Source organism: Lissotriton vulgaris, chromosome 3_1 (assembly GCF_964263255.1).
Source record: "Lissotriton vulgaris chromosome 3_1, aLisVul1.2, whole genome shotgun sequence".
In the NCBI taxonomy this organism is placed as follows: Eukaryota; Metazoa; Chordata; class Amphibia; order Caudata; family Salamandridae; genus Lissotriton; species Lissotriton vulgaris.
The window spans coordinates 943347345-943369741 of NC_141689.1; the positions used below are offsets into that span (position 1 = coordinate 943347345).

Consider the following 22397-nt stretch of genomic DNA (forward strand, 5'->3'; position numbering starts at 1 on the left):
TAGTTTTCCTCGGCCTGCACCTCTTTACCCCACTTAGCTTTTTGGAACATATGTGGTATAAGCTCAGTGGCCACAGCTGGGGGAGATTCAATGTCATTGCTGCTTTGTGGGGAGGTTGGATTTGCAATGGCCACACATTCAGTAATAAGATTGTCAATTTCGACTAATACACAATTCCAAGTGGCTGATGATGGTGCTTCTTTTTGGCTTTTGAGGGTAAAGAGGTCCTCCCCCCCCCCTTTTTTCCTTTGAACCATTTTAGTATCTCAATGAAAAATGAATTTCAGATGTTCCACTGAAGCACTACAGGTTTGGGCCTGATTTACTTATACCATTTGATTGAACCCCGATGTATTGCACCCAGGGGTTTGTGTGAATCGCAGTCTCCAGCGGCAGTGGCGAACCTGCAGAGGTGCTCCCCAGGCTGTGATGGAATTAGTCTGCTTGTGGTGAGCGGCATAGCACCTGGTCTATCGATGGTCCTCATGATGGACCAGACGAAAGAGGGGTGGCCCAGCCTTGTCTGGTTGTGGACTGGCGCAGGTTTTTCCAGCCTGGGCTTTGCCCGGATGAAGCCCACTCACATCTCATGCTGCAGGATGAATGAAAGCGCTTTAGGCTACTGGAGGCGACAAAGTGAGGAAAGATGTTGGCCTAGCCCCTCCTTGGGGCAAGGTAGGCTGGTAAGTGGAGTCCCTTGCGCTGTGGCTCCCTCGGTCCAAACTGCGGCTGCAATCTCATCCCACCACAGATGTATTAATTGTGAAACTAACAAAAAAATAAGATTTCAAATGTGTTGAGGGAAAAAAGCATTTTAAAGTAAGGCATTCATCATAAATGCGTATTCGGCAGCACTCCTTATTCAGGAGGTAGGCCCCTTATTTTCTAAAGCCAACAACAGCTTTATTTTAGCTTTCTGTCCCTTAAAACATCCTCCACGATTTGCTATAGTTTTAGATCTCCGCACCCAAATGTTAGATTCTGTGCATTTAAAGAATATAGCCTGGGTAAAAGGAGTAGCGGGGCCAAGGTAGCTGATAAGCGTACCAGTCCAGTTTAGAAAAGGAGAGGGAAAGCAGTGCATGAGGGAATATAGAGAAACTAGAAGGATGCTTCTAGGCTTGCCCAGTACCTAAATCAACCCTTCCTTTCTTACCGCCTTCAGCCAGAGGCCGTTTTCTAGCACGTGTCTTGTGGGTTGATGAATGTTCAGGTGGTGGATGATGTATGCTGTTCTTTGGTCATTATGGGCCTAGTAGGTATGTGTCACCAAAGCGGATGATGAACGGAGTGTTGAGCATTGCAAGCACTCTCCCCCTGTCAACTGATCTGGGTTTAATCCATCATCATTCTTTAGCTCACTCCGCCACCCCAGTTCAGTCATGGCCATATGCAAATCAGTCTGACCCTGTGCGTCATGGGAACAGTCCAGCCCTAACTGCCAAGCCAAGTCTTCCCTGGACCTGAAACAAGCATCCTGGGACCGGTTTGCTTTGATGTATTTAGGCCCAGATCTCTGTATTGGGGTGAATGCATGACATTGTTATGCATTCTGATCATCAATTGTTCTTTTTGCGTTAGTCACCCTGAATGGGACGGGTATGCCCAGATGTGGGCCCCATGCTCTTCATGCCACTGGAGTCAAGCTATCCTGGCTGAAGAGGGGTGAAACCCCGAAACCAGTCCTAGGGTGCTTGTTCCCAGTCCAGGGAGGACCTGTCCTGGCAGTTCGGGCTGGACTGGTCCCATTGGGCGAAGGATCAAGACTGATTTGCATTTGGCTGGGTACAAACTGGAATGGCATGGTGAGCACAAAAATAATGGATTTAGGCCCAGATCTCTGTACTGGGGTGAATGTATGCCATTGTTCTGCATTCTGTCCATCAATTGTTATTTTTGCGTAGTAAGCATGTGCCAGCATCCTTAACTGGCATCTCTTCTGAACAGTGGAGGTTCTTGAGGCGGGGATGATATGGGTACGTTTGAGGAGATTGAGGATGAGTCTGGCAGCTGAGTGTTGTATAGTTCTGTTTAGTTTGGGGTCTCTTGAAGTGTTTGGTGGTGATTCCGTCATAGAGTGCATTTCTGTAGTTCTGTAATTAGAATCAAATTTTCCTTTTAATTAACCCGTAAAGCGCGCCGCAAATTCCGCCCCAGTGCGGACGTTCCATTGCGCGGGCGGGATTGGAACGTTCAGCGGACGTGCGCAGCATTAGCGAGGTAGTGCACGCGACGTCCGCCGAACGTTCGCAGCACTTAAAGGGTTAAATAGACACATGATTCTTATTATACCAGAAAGCTTCAAAATGTTACATGGAATCATTGCTGAACTGTTTGCAGATTACTTCATAAAACTATAGATGATGATGATACCATTTTATTGGACTTCGCCTTCATAGAATACGAATAAATCAACAAAGTAATCCCTCTAACTTAAGAAACGTATCCTTAAACCTCAAAACAAAACTTTAATATATTTACCAAACTCTCCATGTGGTACCCAATACCGTTTATGGGGTAAGCTGCATACAATGATGCAAATTTACTTCATTAAAATGAATATGGATTCTTATTAATAAGTGTATAACTTATCTGAACTATTAGCTTACAGGGATCTTGCTATATATGGATAAAATTGCCATTGTTTTATGGGCTGAAAAAATATCTTCGAAATTCTTCTGAAACTCTGCGAAGGTAGTAGATTCCCTCAGCTGTTCATTGTGAACTATCTACTCTTTCAGATTTTAAACCAGATCAAAATTTATATGGAAATAAGGAAGCTCTATCCCTGAAACAGGATGCGGGAGAAATGCCCCAACGACCGTGATAAGGTTGTACTTCAAAAAGGGCAGTTTTGACAAACAAAATCCACCCATGCATGTAACGAGAAGAATAGAGCGAGTAGCCAAAGAAGTCTTTGAATGCACCACTTGCGAGTGATCCTTCTCTGAGGTCCCTGGGGCTCCTACTCCATCTTGATAATCTCTGACCCCTGACCTTTACACTCACACTGCATTGCATCCAGATTACACTAAGGAAGTTGTGATGCTCCTTCACGGAATACTGCGCAGTGTTGTACCAGTCCATGTCGTGACACAATTCATCAGTACGCAACCTTTGGAACTCCTGAAACTCTTGTTTTTGTGCATTTTGTGATCTAAGGAACTTTATATCTGGCGCAATATATGATGAGGAGCCTACATTCTCCAAAGGAACGAAACGTCGTCAACTTGCACACAGATCCATACCATTGAATATTATATTTAACAAGATTTGTTATAATTTGTCGCTTGATACTCAATATGGCCACTTTTATCACACATGTTTATCACACTTAAAAGAGCACCAAGCAGGTTTGTTACTGTCACCCACTTGACGGTTTATGGCTTCTGGTATTCCTTTTGTACATTAAATTGCCATGCGGCTGAATAATGGTTTGCTTGGATAATTTTCTTAGGGACCACTGCTCTTTAAATATACTCCAGCCCCCTAGTAGTTCTTGGGGTCTTCTTGTACGTTTATAACTACCTAAGTGTAAAGGTGACAAACAAGAAGTATTTTTTTTCTTCTCCAGACTGAACGCTTTTTCCTAATGAAGTAAACCCTTTAAAGACATCTACATTATACATAGGTGTTTTAGTCCCGATTTCCATATTGCATAGACACCTACTAAGCCTTTGATCAGAGCAGTTTGAGCATATTTTTAGAATCATAAACTACAAATGTATGGTACACTTTACCCGCCTGTCCTACATGCGTCCTGTTCTACTGTAAAATGCATCCTTTCAGTTTTTCTTTTGTCATAAAAACCAATAAAGTTCAGGTGAAACTCGTAAAAATGTAGGTGCTAGTAGGGCTGACCACCCAAACTTGCCCACAATATCGATCTCAAACTTCGAAAACTTGTTATTCCACCATTGTGATAGATTGTCAGTATTTGTAACATTTTTTGTATACAGAAATTCACCAATTCCGATTTGGATTAAAGAATTGCAATTTTCCATTTCCAACATTGTTTTTTTGCACACCTATGTTCAATTTGGGAATCCAAAAAGCTGTATGAATTAGTTTATTGTTGCCTGAAGTCTGGCGACAAGGACAGCAATCCCAAGAAATGGGCCAGCCCGGTTTTCTTCACTGATCTCTTTAGTTTGTGAGTCATCATAGGTTTCTGAATAAATATTGCATTTATCTGTTTTTGTTTCTCAATAGCCTGTTATTACCCAGGGTTATTCTCTGTTATGATATTTCTTTAATATATTTTATGTCCCTTGCGCTAACTGTACCACATAGTAGCACAAGGATTAGCGAAATTGTAAACTTTTGTCAGAAATGGAATTAACAAAGTAAGGAGCAAATTCTCATTTACTTATCCTTCTATGGTTAACGTTGTCATTTTGTCTACAGGATGCACAGGCCAGCATTGATGTCAATGGAAATGACTTTGACCCCATGCCTCGATATGATGCCAGCAACGAAAACAAGTAAGGATTTGCAACAAGTCGAACACGATTCATTTGCTTCATTTATCAGATGCTTCTCACTGTACCAACCTTTCCCCAAAATATATTCAACATGCTGGTGCAGTATTGTCGCCGTGGTGTACTCATGTAAATGTGTGTATAGCTGCACCATTGTCCTCCATGTCTGCCATTTTAGCTACAAATTAAATATTGTGCTGTTTCAGCAAATTACACGGATACTTGGTACTGTGTTGAGTAGTGAAGAAATAATGTATTTTGCTATTCATATGATGGCTTTGCCGTTTTGCGAGTTTTGAGCTCATATTTCAAACTGATGTACAGCACAAAGGAAACCAGTATTTCCAATTAATAGCATTCACAAATATAGGAGGATATATTCCGTAACATGGGTTTGCTATTTTTTATCTGCGAGATCTAAACTCGTATATGTACTAATGTTCACGCCTTCAGCAGGGGCAGGACTTACAGTAGGGGAGATACTTCAGTAGAATAAACTTGTCATTTTTGTCAGGGGTGGAGCTGCCTGGGTCATTTATCGACTCTGATTAATTAAATTCTCTAATGCCTACAGTTGGTCAAAGCTAAATTGTTGAAGTAGACGCTCAAACTAGGATTAGCTGGTCCTGACCAAACAGAAGTGGCAGAGCTGTGATTTTGCAAGAGTCCCCCTACATCCAGATAAAAAGTATGAATCTAAATTAATTTGCAATTTAATGTCTCATGTAATAGTTGAATTACTTGAGTTCATTAACAAGATCTGTAATGTTTGATGGTGCTGTTTTTTTCTTCGTCCTTTTGGCAAAATTAGTAGTCGTATCACCCTATCCATGCGACGCACAAAACACAACCTGCTCTGCTTCTTTCAACTGTCCTTATAGGCGTTTTCAGAGTGCCTTAGGGGTGCCAGCGGCGTTCCAGCTGCTCGCGGGTGCCATTAAATAGGGGAGGGGAGGCCAGCGGAGCTGGGAGCCGGGAGCGGAAAAAACAGGGGGGAGGGTCTCAGGAGGCAGTAGCAGCCGTAAAAGGGTGGTGAAAACAGGCATGGAAGAGCAGAACGAAGGGCACATGCTCAAAAACAGAAGGAACAATATATTGTAAGAATGCTCTTTTATCTTAAATAAAACACTCACAGCCTTAATATATTTTGTTACGTTGGTTTATTCCTCGGAGCGCCGGGGACACGCTCCTGCTCTAGCTCGGGTCCGGCCGCTAACCTAAAATGGCCGCCCTTCCGGTTCCGGTCTCCGCCTACCCGGCACACTAGACCGTCACCACATATATGTCACAAATAATATACAATCACAGAAAATAATACCAACACCAGGCTCGAACCCCTACCAGCGTGGAGTAGGTGGCAACAGCACGACATTGGAGCAGCAGGAGCAGAGTGCAGGGACTCTTGCCTTGAGTCAGAGGTCTGCTCAGGCACTCCTGCACGACTTACGCTTCACAGACTTGCATATGAGAGCTAACCTGCCGCCACCACACAACCTTCTGATTGGCCTCTTAATAAACTATGTCGATATTGCCATTCTGTGCGGCCAATATCTTCATCATGACAATGTACCTTGCCTTAACAGGCGCCACGTGTTTGGCCTCTCAGTCATTGAAGCTACCACCCGTCACACCCCACAATGAGCCGCAACATTCATTGACATACTCCCGTTGCAAATTTCACTTTACTTTTTGCTACATCGACAATATCCGTATGCTCCACCATTTAGCAGAGTTGATTTGTCATCTACTTTGCACCTAGCATCCTTCCCATAGCACGAGCACCTCAAATCGCACCATTCCTATATGGCCGATTTCATCACATCGCGCTAAGGACTCATCCGCGCACACATGCCCGATGACAGAGCATGAACATAATGGAAACATCCACTCATGCGCGTAATGACCTAGCATTCCACAATAATGTAGATGCACTGAGCCCAGCCCTTCAATGTCCACCAGGCCCATTACCAGCCGGGACGACGGGAAACCACATCAGGTTTGAAGGCGGGTTACGCTGCGAGATCAAGTAAGGTTGCGCTGCTGAGGCCACTTAGAGAGACACGCAAGCATTTACGATCCTCCTGCTTGCATGCCTCTCACTCCGATATTTCTTTCTCCAGAGTCTGACAAAGGAGCAAACTCCTCCCAAGCCCTGATAGGCTGTCTGAACTCGACCATAGTGTAATTATAACTCTAACAGCGTTGCCAATGGAAACGATTGTCGCTTCCTTTTTTAATAGCGCTCATTATTTAACTTGCGAGCTCCACATGATGGTCTGTGCCGGTTTTTTCACGTGCGCGTTCACTGTCTGAACCCCCACGTATGGCACATTCACCACTGTGGACAGCCTACACATTAGCGCGCTCCAGCACTGTACATCACGGTGGCAACAGCCAATATTGTGACAACCGAAGGTTGCCAATCGGAGTCTCACCACGAGAAGCCTCACAGCTTCATAGCAATGCTAAGACTGGGTGTAAAAATACTAGCTGCTGTACACTTCCGCGTGCAGCATGCCCACCTTGTAAGATTCAGTGTATAAATCACCAGGTTGGTCAGTTTACATGACCATGGCACTTAAGATTCCATTTTATGTTGCTTAATAATACAGTAAATATGCTGCTAATTTGGTATGTGTGTGTATATATATCTATAATATGTGGTTTCCATTCCCACAGGTCCTTTTAAAGTGTCTGTAGGTACGTTGACACTCAGTCCACACAACTTAGCACTTGTGTAGGTACTTTATTTCACTTTCCACGTGGCACTACACACTTTGCCACTTTCACTGTCCTGAAGAAAGCCCCTTTAACTTTTCCTTGCGGGCTGAAACTTGTAGACCTATCACATAGACAACTAATAGATAATACATTATTTTGTAGTTGCACCACACATAATTTTTAACTATATCCTGAGCCTCAACTAATAAAAGTTCATAGGCAAGGATTCTCAGAGGTATTTTTAATTCACATCACATCACACACCTGCACCACACCAGCTCCGCTGTAATCAGGCATCGTAGCACAACCGGGGGGCATTCGGCGACCCGGTTGGGACCCTAATGATGATGCATGACACCAACTAGGTGGATCCAAAAGACTGCCCAACTTGTGATTGTACCACACACATAATGGGTTCGTCCATCGTTGTTTAAAATATATTACATTGGGGATACGGACGCACCCTTTCCTTTCCCTTACTCTCTCATTGTTTTTGGCTCCTGCAGTGGCCGCCATTAAAAAGGGAAGGGGGCGGGAAATAGAGCTGGGAGGCAGGAGTGAAACGGATTGAGGGGCTGCGGTGGCAGCAGCAGCGGGAAAAGGGCAGTGTTTTGAATAAACATTTCCTTTTAAATAAATAAATCAAGCTCACTACCCATATAAAAAATACATTGCTGTGAAATATGGTCCTTAGTTGCTTTATTGGGGTTCTGGCGACATTTACAAGCTATGGTGCCTTCTGCCTTGTGACTTATGATGTCGCCTGAACCCGTTTGACAACATTCGACAATATTACACTGTCGCACATTATATTTTAAAATAATTTCATATGATAATATACATTTCTTATTTCATTATATAAAAGGCAGTGTTACAAAAAGCCATATTGCACATCCTATGAAATATTTTCTGAATTTCTCTGAATCTTTATCATAATGGCAGGCTCTGCACCGCTTCTGTACTGCCTATTGTTTAATTAGTAATCACTTTATGAAAAGTAAAGCAAAACTAGTACGTACTGGGCTTGATTCGCACAGGTAACTTATGCTTTTGAGTAGTTTACTCTTCTGAGTAGGTTTACTACTTTTTGGCTATTCACAATGTCAGAGTGTAAATGTACTCCTAAAGTGTAATTTAATCCAAAAGTGTAATTTACACTCGGATTATGTGAATAGCCAAAAAGTAGTAAATGTACTCAAAAGTGTAGGTTCCTCACAGTGTATAGCCCTCATGCCCTTCAATTTAGTGGAGATTTGCAAGTAATGCTTTTGGAGTAAATTTACACTCTAATTTTGCCAGTTTATTTGTACACAAATTGAAATCATTTGCTGTGCTAAATAGTATGTAGTGGTGTTAGTCAACATTGTAACCAATTTGTTAATTTTTTTTAAACACTTGAATAATATATAGAAGTTGTTGCCTAGCTCATTGCCTATTGTCACAGTGATTTTTAGGTTATGGTTTGTCTATCAGTGTCTATTGGAGAAAGATGTTGGTTAGCATCTAGTGGTCACCTTGTTAACCCCACAAAAACAAACAAATTGATTTATTTTTAAGTGAGCACTTTATCTTGCTGTCCTGGTGGTTACTGATAGCACATTTCAAACTTACGGTAGTTTCACTGATGCAACATTATATCTGATTTCACATGCATAGATTTCTGTACATTTAACCTTCCTTTTAAGCGTTATGGTGGTATGTACATTTATCACACTGGGGCTAGCATAGATTTCACAAGTAATGATAAGGGCACAGGGTTTATTGATTAAGAACTGTAGTAAAATTTCTAATAGAAACCCTATTCATAACTACAGTGGTGAATTACATAACCATGATCATATTTGAGTAAAGCCATGTAATACAACCATAAGTATTTTGGGTGTTTGTGGTGGACGTGTTTATATAATGGGAGGATTAGGGAGATGGGATTGCTTAATTACTGCCTATGATGCTCCAGTTAGAGGAGGTAATTTTGCTGATTTGAGTGATTTTCTTCAACACTTTAAATGCCGAAATTTTTGAGTTAGGTCAGTTTGGGGGGGGGGGGGGGGCTGTGAAGGCTGAAGGGCTCAAATCCTAGAGGTAAATGAGGGTGATAGCTTGTAAATATATTTTAGTTTGAAGATAAGAGGTTTCTACAGTGGTGTTGTGGGAATATCTGTGTGCGTAGTGCTGTAAACTATGGTCACCAGTCTGTATAGCGCCCCATTTTTTGCAAACTGCCTTTCAGCCTAATATTGGTATTGCCAGATAAACAAGAGTACAGGGAGATGAAAGATTTTTTGAGTTGCAGAAATAACGACCTTGCCTTAACGTGCATACTCGGAAAGGCTAACTTAGATAACTGTTACACTGATGCTCCTTACTAGAGCATTGATCAACCCTTGACAGTGTGAAAGTGAAGTATGGTGTGAACCATGTTCAGCACTGTTACCTCACTGACATGGCTGTAGTGGATAGCAATGTTTCTACATGCATGTTGGAGTTGAACACTGTGCTATATTTTCTAACTAAGAGTATGCATTGTGCTGCAAAGTAAACTATGTATCTCAATCTTGGATGAATGAATAGCCATTTTGTGGAGGGTGTAGAGGAGATTGCTTCTAGTCATTCTGTGATTCAACACTAGAGGTTTGAACAAGACAGCAAGAGTCCCATCAGCACTGACCTACCAGCTGACTCACTTGCTGTTTTAATCCTTTTGTACTTTTGTACTCTGTTTTTAATGTAATGGTTTTGAGTAACAAAGCAATAAAAAACAATCAATCACTGACCTACTAGGGTAAGCTAAATGAGGCATCACAAGTGTAGAGGAAGAACATGGTCTACGACTGAGCCTCGCTTTACACCAGAGTGTAGGGGGTCCATTGAGATCATAGAGAGTGAGAGGAGTACTACAAACCGAGAAAGCATAGCCAGACAGATAGGGAGATAACACATTTAGCACCAGGCGTTTAATGACTTATGAGATGATTGTTCTGAGCAGTGGACAGTGACAGTGTTACATCCTACAAAAAGGTCAAGCAGAATGAAAATAGAGGAGAGGTAGTCATGATTTTGATTTTATTCATATAGGGCAGCATACACCTCAAAGAGCATCTTTATTTGTATTTAAGATGAAACAGGGTAATGATGGCTGAAACTAGAGTGTGTGGCAGAAAAAGTAACTCGCACAAATCAACAAAACTGGAAGGTCTCCAATGTTTTTCTAAAGGTTAAATGGTTATAAAAGGGGAGACTATGAATTTAGGTAATTCCAAACCTGGTCCAAAGATGTCCTGTGGAGATCAGCCTCCCGTACTGCAATCTTTATTTCTTGGGCCTTGCACTAACAAAGTGGATTCTGAGCACATGGATTTAGCAAGCATACAGATACAGCAATGATCTAATAAACAAGAATGTTCAAATACATTAAAAAAGAAACGTTGTGCATAAGTCAGATTACCTTAAAATTGTTGCTGAGAAACGTTGGACATGTTTGAAGTGCTTTGGATGCAGATGTGATAGAATCAAATGTTTTTATCCATGTGGCTTGTAGCCTTTGCATTTTTAACCCAATGCAACTTTTTAAGTGCTGCATTCCTAAATCTCAAATAAAGACTGTTGCTGTGGTTGAAGCATGAAGGTAAGAGTCTCCACAACTTTGGTGTAGAGAACAGATCTTAAAAATAAAAGAACACTGCCCAGAAGGTTGAGAGAAGCCCGAAAGGAACACAAGATATCAATGATTTGAGCTTTAAAAGGAACCTCCACATCCAAACGTGCTCCTAAAGACTTCACATTAGTAACTGGTTGTCCCAGTGGCAAGATAGATGTTTCTGGTTACCAAAAAGCAAGAACTCGATTTTGTTTGCATTGAGTTTTAAAAAGTTGTCACTCATCCAGTGTTAAATGAGACTTCCATTTTGCCTGAGACACCCAATTCATGGAGTCTGGTAAAAGGAATTACACGGTCTGTGTCACACAGCAGCTAGATCCAATAGGATCACGTCTGCTGTGTCCCCACATTGGCCAAGATGGTCCACACCACAACAAGAAGTGATAATCAAGTCTGTTTTAATCCTGTGATGGTTAGAGATCAAACTCAAAGTGTCTGTTATTTGATTCTTCAAGATAGATAGATGGTATGTAACCTTTTCTACTTCAGTCTTTACTACACAGCTGTACCACCCAGATACGTGATGCTAATGGGTTTTTACCTTTACCCTGCATCCTTACCACATGGTAGTTTACTCTGCATGTAATTACATAAATGTTTTAAATACAATTATTTCAATGTTATATTTAACAAAAAGGGTAAGGTGAGGTGACAAAAAATTTACATTTTTTAGAACTACTGCCATCCTAAAATCTATCCTGAGCAAATACCTAAACCATCATATGAGCTATGTATGTAGTCATCAATATGATGTTCATGTGTTAAATCACCATTCCTTAAAATGACTACTGAATTCCTCTCTACTGACTAATTGTCCCAGATTTGAGATATTATATGTGGATTTCATTGGTCCCAGGGGGTTAATGTTAACTCCACCTCTTTCATTCAATTTCATTGTATTCTGTACAAAGTATATTTTTTACATGCAGTGTAGAACTGCCAATATATATGAGATTGTTGGACATAACAATGATATACAGTATATTAGGGTTTTGCAAGTGATAATCATTTTGATTTCCATTTTTAGTTTTTAATAAGGAACAAAATATTCTTTGAGTGCCAAACAGTTTTTACAGGACTCGCAGCTTTTGCACAGAAAACAAACATTAATGCTGCTTGCCCAATAGGAGTCATTTTCAATTGTTATTTAAGCGGACTTTCTCGAGGTTCTGTCTGCTATTTTTGTATTCAATAATTCTTGCCTGTGTATATTGTCTGCTCTGATTGCTGCTATATTGCGGCATTTCTTCATCATAGGCCCTCATTTTAGAATAGTCATTCTATATAGTGTTATCCCTTGCATAATCTGTGCCATTACTGCAGTTTCTCTTGATGCAAATGAGTTCTCCATTAGGAATTCTAGGTTTTAATTTCTTAGCATGTGAACTAGAGGCAAATAAAACACTAGCACCAGTTTTGTTATACTACTGCCAGCTTTGTGATTTATAAACTGAAGAAACAAAGGTTAAAGCAATGTTCTAGTTAGGAATTGTAAAAATATCCTAATTTACATATAAAAAGATCTTCGAAATTTGCTGAAAAAACAAGGGTTTTAAAGGGATGTTAAAGTTAGGTGAAAATGTAAGTTGAAGCATACTGGTTTAAACAAAACCACTGACCTTCACCAGTTATAGTTCTCTCAAGTAACTGACTTGGCCCCTAAAGTAACTACAACTCGTTTCCCCTGCCATGCACAGTGTTGCCATCAATGAATTAATTTAACCTGTTCTGTGATGTTATCAATTATGTCACTACTGCACTATTATTTAGCCATAAATTCAAGGAACAATGAATAAACCAATTGCCCTCGCAAAACCACTCTTTCAGTTTGAATTTGATCAAAAAATACTTTATTTCTGTCTGATACCATTTATTTTTATATTTCGACAATCTTTGTTGGAATTGCTCTCAATTACAAAAACACATGAGCAGTTTCTCTTTTTGGAGCCCCTTTTAGAATTGCAATTCACATTCACTCTCTAAAATACAAACTCTATATACAACATATATACTGTGTCAGAATCATACACCTTTTGCACTATTCCTCACATCCATCCATACATACATTCTCACAACCTACAAACAAACAATGCCCACCCTGGGATAGCTTCACAAAGCCCTATTTCTGGTGTAGCACTCAATTCAATAGTGTATATACAAGAACTAGTAAGCTTGGAATACAAGGCCACCTAACCAGTAAAACATAATTCAAACTTTAGCAACAAAATCATTCAATACAGATTGGCCTAAGCAACACAGTGGTCTACGCACTTTGAATCCCCCACACTACGGGGATTCTCCTCAGGACCCAAATTATTTCAGAAAGACAAAACACAAAAACTGTCTAACTTCATGTAATCTGTAATACACCTCCATCATCTATTCCACTCTCTCAGCATTCACATCTTACCTTATTGTCTGGAAAAGGAAGAGCTGTGTCAAAATCTGTAAACATAGAAACTCTGGTCAAGACTGCTCTTAATATTTAGCCCTTCTGGAAATTAAGGACCTGGAAGGTGACTTAGCAAAGGAAGATATTGACAAAAAACAGTTGGAAGATCTGATGGGTCAAATGAAAGCACTTTTACTCAAGTATGAGCAATAGATCAAACTGCGCAAACAGGAGAAATTCTCTCATGATGAGAAGGATTATCTACAGGGAAGGGTGCTTACCTTTGCCCGAAAGTTTAATGGCCCAAGGAAATAACTTAGTCAGCGATCTAAACCGGTCATCCCAAGAGTGGAGACATCGGAATCGGAGGCAACTGAAAATGTATCAAGTGACGAGGTATCGGGTGTATTGGTGGAAGGGAGGAATGTTCCTACTCCTTTTCAAGACAAATTCAAAATTATTCGTCAATTGTGGTTTCGGTGAGCACCTGAAAGAGGTCTGAGAAACACGTAGTATCACCGCTAAAGTTACCTCGATCATGCAAGTTACATGCACATGCATGACACGGTCCAGGGCTAGACAGCCTCTGTCCCCAAAATAGTGCCACCTGGGGTGGACCGCCTCCGCCTAGCTACGCCGCTGAAGGAAAAGCAGAAGAAAACCCAAAAAATACATCAGTTCTATCTACCCTGTTTGTGACATCTCACGCATATCATCACAGCTTGTGCAGGGTCCTTGTCCCCTGTCTGCCCTGCCCATGATCTCAGCAATGTCTGCAGACCAGTCCATCACACTGGGTTTGACCACCGACCACCTGCTCTACCTCACACAAATGAAACCTGCCACTAGAGAAAACGTCTATCTCTCTCCAGCAGGTAAATTAATCACCAGAGTTTACTTGACACTGTGAGTTGCCCGAAACCTGCTCAATATACAAGGAACATTGTAGTACTTTCAACACCTCTGTACTGCTACAAAACTGCAAAACAAAAGTTCTATCACTGAAGAGAAGAGTATTTTGAAGTGCAGGCCCATTTAAACCACTGCCCCTGTTACTGTGCTGGTTTGTCCCTGCGTCCAAGTCCAGAGCCTGCCACCCACTTCCTCTACACATAACAGAGAAAGGACCATAGCTGCCAAGGTTTCGGACTGCTATGTGTGACCTTTCATAATTTCAGTGAAATTATGAGTGACATTTCAATGACAATGAGTGAAACCTTCACGAGAGTAACATTAAGCAATGAAGACGAGGGAAACATGCTGGGGTTGAATAAAAAAATGCAACATAAATGAGTAGAAATGTTTTTTCCAAAAGCTGACTTGACCAACAATAGTAAAAATCATTAACCCTGAGAGGTCTGCGCCCACCCATCCCCCGGTTAGGGAACCTCTATCTGTCCAAGGCACAGATAACACCATGACCCCCACATGCTTTCAGAGCTTTACTAGGCTCTATTGACTTAAGTGACACAGTGTGGCTCAAAAACACCGAACAGCCTAACACGATTTTAGTGCGGCTGTATGTGGAGTGGCGCGTTTCATGAAAACGAGTGATTCAACTGACCCAGGGTGTGAGTGACTGCAAAATTACAGCTTGTAACAGAGCAGGCAGCTAAAGATAATCATGACTGCGCACTAGGCGCTGCTAGTTTAAAAGGCAGCAAGCACATCTTTATTTTTATGAGAAACTAGCAGAGTGAGAGATACCATTACTTCACTCTATGTACTGACTCAAGACGTGCGGCAATTCTGTATTGCGCAGCTGCCTCGTAGTAGCTGCAATTACTCCCGGGGAAAACCATGCTGCCCGGGCATTATTCAAACATAGGTAAGCAGCAAAGCTGCACATCCGTGTGCTCTGACCTCCACAGCCGCCGCAGTCCATGGGGCGGGATGGGGAGGGTCACAGGCAGCAGGGCTCACTTGATGTTTTAAATAATTCCTGTGGTGCGAGCAGTGCTGATTGCCACCACAGCTTCTCACAACTTCGTCACAGTGTGGCTCAGTGCTGTATAATTTAAAGGAACCTGTAGAAATGGGGCGATGTATCACCCTTATCGGATGCACAGCATAAATTAAGCATGACTCTGATGCCAAAATAAACCATTTTCATCATTTTTATTCCAATTTCTTATGTTCTTTAAATCCTGATCATCTGCAGACATGCCAATCCTGGCCTTATACTGTAGCACGATACATAAGTAATCCTCATTCATTGATCCAATTAACCCAATGCATTTCGGGCCTATTTCAGAAGTACTGTACAATTAAAAAACATTGTTGTCAAAACGTGCATTTGAATCAATACAATGCATTGATATCTACGTTGAATTATACTGTTTTCACCTTATATAAATTAACGTTTTTCCTGCTAAAAGTAACCTTAGAGCTACCTCTAAGTTGACGCCCAAAACCACCTCTCCACTTGTCACATTTCAAACCCTTAAGCTTGCATCCCAATACATTTACGTGACACCTCTTCATAAACGAATTGTTGCCCAACAGCTAAGACACCCTGGACCTTTACCTTCTAAATCAGCTTCCATAAACGCCTCACGATTGAAATAAAAGCCTCCACGTACTGCATGCTTTCCTAAACCTGTGCTTTTAACACCTGTGCTCTGTGTTCACCCTCCTCCTTTTTGTAACCACCTCCGTTAACCCTATATCTCCCTCTTCAATGCTGCGTTAGGCGGTAACCTTTCCTTTTATGTACTCAATAATCATTAGTGATTTATTTAACATGCCAACGTCTTTTCTCAATAGTAACCTCCACTTCATCTTACCCTGGTAACCTTGTTACAATCGAAGTGACCCCACTCTTCTAAAATCCGTCCTTCATGATATTTATCAAAAACCAAATCTACTACATATCCCAAAATCCACTGCTTGTGCCCAGGTAACACGTGTCAGTGCTTTGTCTATCAAGCTGCATAAATAATTTACACTTCCTCCCCCACCACGCATCAAACCTAACTGCCCCGTCCACCCTAAGATGACATACAACCTTAATTATATACAATCCTATATGTCATGTTTACATTAGCTGTTGTACAAATTCATCGTACGCATGCGGGCTTGTTTATTACCGAACCCGTCGTGAATTTAAATACAATCCGCCTTGTTTAAAATCTGCAGGGTCTCTGGCCACTCACCTGCACTCTAATTCTGTCACCCCCACCGCTTTCCGGTTTCCGGGGAGGCAGTGGGTAGGGAGCGCCATCTTTGTGCGGGAGGGAAACTGTGGTCGCCATCTTTGAGCGTTCTTGCGCTCGGGGAAAGTGGGAGCTGCCTATTTAAGGCGGAGTATCCACTGGGACAGTCTGGCACAGTGGACCTGAGGTCAAGTATTGCAGCAGCGCCTTGCTGCTGGGAGTGCGCGTTGTTTCAGCGTTTTTAGCGTGACATGCTATTTTTAACTGCCCGTTTTGTATTTTATTTAATATTGTTTACTTTTCCCCTGGTTTTAGTCACAGGGTCTCTGGCCACTCACCTGCACTCTAATTCTGTCACCCCACCGCTGTTTAGCGGGTCCGGTTTCCGGGGAGGCAGTGGGCAGGGAGTGCCATCTTTGTGCGGGAAGGGAACTGTGGTCGCCATCTTTGAGCGTTCTTGTGCTCGGGGACAGTGGGAGCTGCCTATTTAAAGGACTCCTCTCAACGCGCAGCAGTGACGCGCAACGGGAGCACCTTCTCTGCGCCTGAGTCGCGCCAGAGTCCCGCCCATCTGCGCTCGTCCGCGTCTCGGAAGTCGGCGAGGTAGGCATGTAGTAATTTTGATGTCCTGCATTTGTCGTCTGGTGGTTAAGACGTATCATCGGTTCCGATGCTCTCTTACTCTTCCACTGAGTTATTAGCGCTACGAGGATCTATTTCCTCCTGCCACCATGTTTTTCCAGGTGGCCGCTCGCTTAGGAAGGGTTGCGCTGGCTGCGGCTGGAATATGCCGAATCGGGACGGTTTACCGCCTGTATCCACACGTCCTTTGTCACCTGCTTAACACCAGATCTCTTAGTAAACATTCCAATGACATCTGGAATTTGATATCTGACTCTAAAACCTCGTGCCTGTTCCTCACAGAGACCTGGCTTAGTGAGTGTTCCGGCCCTGATGTTGCCACTGCTGTCCCTCCAAATTACACCATCTACAGGAAGGACAGAGTGGTTGGTCGGGGTGGTGGTGTGGCAATAGTTGTTGACAAGAGTCTCTCTTGTTCGACATTCCCTGCGGATAACATCAAGGGTAGCGAAGCCTTAGGCTTCACTCTCAAGCTATCTCCCCGTCAAACTTGTACAGGGATTATTATCTATAGGGCACCTGGCCCTTTAGGTTCCTTCTTTGAGGATCTTCAGGCGGCACTTTCTGTACCTTGCCTGAGATCGAATCATTGTATCCTATTGGGAGATTTCAATCTCCATATGGACAACACTGTTGACCCCGATACTATTAAGCTCCAGGACATAGTTTGTCCGTTAGGGCTGTCCCCTCTCATTTTCAGCCCGACTCATATCAAAGGCCATACAATCGATCAGATCTTTTCCACTAGGTCTATCGAGGCTTCTCCACCGCTTCCTGTTCTTTGGTCAGACCACTTTTTAATTGAATTTTGCATCTCCGTTATAGCCATGCCCAGTGCTAGAGGAGCGAAAGATACCAGAAGGATGTCTCGGCCTTTCCATCGAGTTACGGCAGAAATGCTTTCTGCCGCTCTTGGCCAATATCCTTGCCCCCTATCAGGTGACTTGGAGCAAGATATCGAATTGGTCCAGAAGTGGCTCGAAACTAGGTTTGAGGAGCTAGCCCCTGGTAAGCCAGGTAACTCTGTGGGTAAATACACCTCGGCCCCCTGGTTTACTCCTCTTCTTGGTAGGATGCGTCAGGACTGCAAGAGGGCAGAAAGAGTATGGAGGAGCTTGTATGACCCAGAAGATAAAACTAAATACAGGGAGTTAATCCGACTTCACCACAAGCAAATTTTGGATGCAAAAAAAAGTGTATCTGGAACACAGAATTGACGCAGCAGAAAGTAGGAGTAAAGAAATTTTTAGAATTGTACAAGAGTTTATCTCTCCTGCCTCGAGCTCTCCTAACCACTCTCACACCGAAGTCTGGATCAGCCAACTCAGTGAGTTCTTTATTAATAAAATCAAACTTATTCAAGGCTCCTTCCCTAGAGCGGGCCTTAGCCCAGGTGTCTGTCTTCTGACTCCTACGCCTTCACTTGTGAAGGAGATAGGACCTCTGCTTTCGGATTTTCCTTCCATCTCTCATGCTTCTTCTCTCGACCTCCTGACTCGACTTAAATCAGGCTCGCCGCTCGATCCCTGCCCTGCTAAATGCCTTGGGAGAGTAGCGCCGGCAATTAACATCTTGCTCAATCCACTGCTCAATGCCTCCCTGACATCTGGAGAGGTGCCCATGGCCTGGAAGCACGCCCGGATTCTGCCGCTGCTGAAAAAACCATCTTCAGACCCCCTTGTTCACGCGAATTATAGACCAATTTCCCTCCTTCCCTCTCTGGCTAAGGAGATTGAGAAACACGTGCACCTCTCTATTTCCAGCTTTATTGAGAATAACAACATCTTGCACGATTCTCAATTGGGTTTCCGTTCGAACTACAGCACGGAGACAGCTCTTTTAGAGATTACCGATGCCATTCGAAAGACTTTGGATGGAGGAGGGAAAGCCATCTTGGTCATGTTGGATTTGTCGGCGGCGTTCGACACCGTGCCCCACGACGGTCTCCTTTTAAGACTCTGGGAGATCGGTTTTCGGGGGACGGTGTGGAAATGGTTTAAGTCATTTCTAACCAACCGCCGACAAGTGGTCTGGGCACCCCCGTTTTCCGCTGAAATGCCGCAGCTGGAGGTGGGGGTACCTCAGGGGTCCATCCTGAGCCCCACCCTTTTCAATATCTACATGGCCCCTCTGGCGGCGGTAGCGGAATCTTTTGGTGCCCAGATCATATCGTATGCTGATGACACCCAGCTACTTTTTACGTGTAACACGGGTGAAGATTTTCACAGCGGACAGATCAGGGAATGTCTGGAAGCCGTGTTTGACTGGTTTCAGAGGCATAGTCTGAAGTGCAATTCAGACAAGTCGGAGCTGCTCTTCTTTGGAAGTCCTCCGGATCCCGATTGGAAGACTTGGTGGCCTCGTGACATGTCACCGCCTGAGGATACCTCGCAAAAAGCTAAAAATCTGGGTGTCTTATGTGATGTTGATCTTTCTTTTAGACCCCAGATTGTAGGGCTGACTGGAAAGTGCTTCGGCGTTTTGAAAATGCTGCGGAAGTTTCTTCCCCTAATATCCCTCCAACATAAAAAAATTATTGTTCAGGCCTTGATAGGCTTGCGTCTTGACTACGCGAATGCTCTCTATCTAGGCCTTCCGAAATATCTTTTAGCAAGAGAGTCACTTTTAAGATCTTGACTCTGGCCTTTAAAGCTCTCCACTCGACCGGCCCTACTTACCTCCGGAAGCGGATGGCCTTCTATGCTCCCAGGAGGTCTTAAGGTCCGCACTGCAGGCCAAAGCCGCTGTTCCCACCATTAGACGTGCTCGTACTGGAGGCCGCTCCTTCCGGTATTTGTCCCCTCGTTGCTGGATCGAGCTTCCCTTTGCTTTGAGAACTACTTCTAACCTGCTCGCTTTTCGAAAAGAATTGAAGAATTGGCTCTTCTCCCAGTAATTCTGTGCCGCCATGTGGAGGGCGTTGTGTTGTGTACTTTCCTTCTATCCCTCTTTGCCAAAGCGCCGGGACACTCCACGGAGTAGCCGTGCGCTATAGAAGAGCTCTTTTATAACATAACATAACATATTGCCTTGTATGCCCTTTCGGGCTCCGCTATATAGGGAGCACAGTTCATCCCATAAAGATCAGGGTCTTAGAACATATGTGGGCAATTGACAAGACTGATCAGGCATACCCAGTTGCGCGTCACTTTGCTGACAAACATGGGAGTGATCGTAATCAGCTACAATGTTATGGTCTGCATTATGTACCTTTGAGTGTGCGGGGAGGAGACAGACTGAAGCAGCTACTCAGACTTAAATCGTGTTATATAATAGATCAGCTTACTAAACATCCATGAGGTCTTAATTGTGGAGAAGAATTGTCTGTACATGTAGGTCAGAAGTGAGTATGTGACTAGGCCACTATCGCAAATCTATTGCTGAGAGGTACCTGGATTTTTAACTACAACGTACACTGATAACAGGAGTTGTTGTTTGATGTATGTATCTTATGGGCGATGCAATGACACCCTGACGATAGAGAGCTGTAAAATGAAAATTAATTTGTATGTATTGTACCAAAATGAATTTACGACGTGCTCGAAATGAGTGATTTACGCACTATATGGGTGAAAAGATCTGTTCTGATGACATTTAAAATTAGAATTTCTGATTAGTGTTGTCTCAGGGAAGGATAATAGCCGATACACGGCTTTATTGAACTTACATCTACGCCAAATGACCGAGATAGTGGCCATTTGTTATGTGCACTATGTTTGATTTGTCTAAAATGAATTAATCTAATTCGACTTTTCATTAGTGCACTTTGGCCACTTGCATCAACATTGCCATTTGCGATTCCTTATTAGCGAAAAATAAGGATTCGCTAATAAGGAATCGCAAATGGCTATGCATGAAAAAATCGCAAAAAATAGAGATTTCTTAAAATTCCTTAATTGCGACTCGCAAATTGCGAATCGCAATTAAGGAATACCTCCCCATCCCATAGGAATGAATGGGAAGACATTCTGAATTTGTGCTTCTCAATTAGAGAATCGCAAATTGAGAATGCAATTTCAAGGGTGCCATGGTGTCAAAAGGACACCCTGTTGCACCCCTGAAATCTGCCTATAAGTACATCTTGCACACACCCCAAGGGCATGTGTGTGTGTGTGTGTGTGTGTGTGTGTGTGTGTGTGTGTGTGTGTGTGTGTGTGTGTGTGTGTGTAAAATGGAACTTTGAAAAATGCACTTTAGTGCATTTTTTAAAGTTTTTGCAAATTACCATGAAGGTCAACTTCATGGTAATTTGCTCCCCCTATTAGCGAAAATTACTAATTTTTTAAGTTTGATGCATTGCATTTAAGGAATCTCAATTTGAGATTCCTTAAATGCAATCGCAATTTAAGTAATCACAATTTTGCGATTTCTTAAATTGCGAAAATTTCAACAATGATGATGCATCCCAAAAGTAAAAATTGCATTCGCAAATGGCCGATTTTTGCAATTCGTAAGTAAGGGAAAGTACAATATGGCATACCTGAGGACAGCACACAAACGACACGTTCCAGCAGTACTCCTTTGTTGAGTCATACTGTGCTCAATCGCCTGTTGAAATAGCTGTCAACAGGCGATTGAGCACAGTGTATCACTGTAGGGCCGGGCCCTGTGAAAAAATAAATGGGCTGGGCATGCAGACCCACCCCTCTTCCGGCTCTATGGACTGGCACCTCCCCGGGGCATAAATCCATATTCAAGAGGGGGTCCACACTGGTCACCACCTCCCCGGGCCCCCCCTAGCCAGTTCCTGGCCCCGGGACCCATCACCAACCGGGACAGCCCCTTCTATGATAAAAGGGGGGTACGCTGCCCCTCTCCTGGAGACATACATGGCCCTGGGGACTGCCACCCCCTCTAGGGTCAGCTTGTGCCATGTCCTGGGGTGGCCAGTCCCAGTTCATAGCGGATTCCTGTGGCCTGGTGGGAGCTCTGTCAGCTCCTTCCAAGTCACAGCAAACAGTCCACTTCCAGCAAGTGAGAGCTGAACAATGCTCTCGCTTGCTGGAAGTGGATATTATGGTTAATTCCCTGTGGGCAGGGACACAGATGAAAGGATTGTTCTCACATAGAGGGAGCTGCATGTTTAGCAGCTCCCTGTTTATGAGAGCAATGACGACTCCTGCAGGAGGCTGGGAGACGGCTGGGACAGAGGGGGCCTTGAGACTCCCCCCGCATTTCTGGTTGGAAAAAGGGGATAAAGAGACAAAAAAAGTTAGAAACAAGTAGAAATGTGCAGAATAAAATTCAGCAAAGAGCAGAAAGCGGGTAGATGATGGTGAGAAACGAGCAGAAGAAGGCAGAATAAAGGTCGTAATTAATCAAAAAGAGGCAGAATACCCACCAGCACC

The 22397-nt window shown here is 43.1% G+C and overlaps 1 protein-coding gene across 2 annotated transcripts in view; it reads left to right on the plus strand.

The window, feature by feature from the left end:
* PCSK5 (proprotein convertase subtilisin/kexin type 5) overlaps window positions 1-22397 on the plus strand; it is a 1065339-nt gene that overhangs the window by 414989 nt on the left and 627953 nt on the right. For both annotated transcript variants that reach the window (XM_086961287.1, XM_086961288.1), the window contains exon 5: window positions 4408-4484. In XM_086961287.1, the coding sequence (XP_086817413.1) occupies window positions 4408-4484 (77 nt within the window). The remainder of the gene's footprint in view (window positions 1-4407; window positions 4485-22397) is intronic.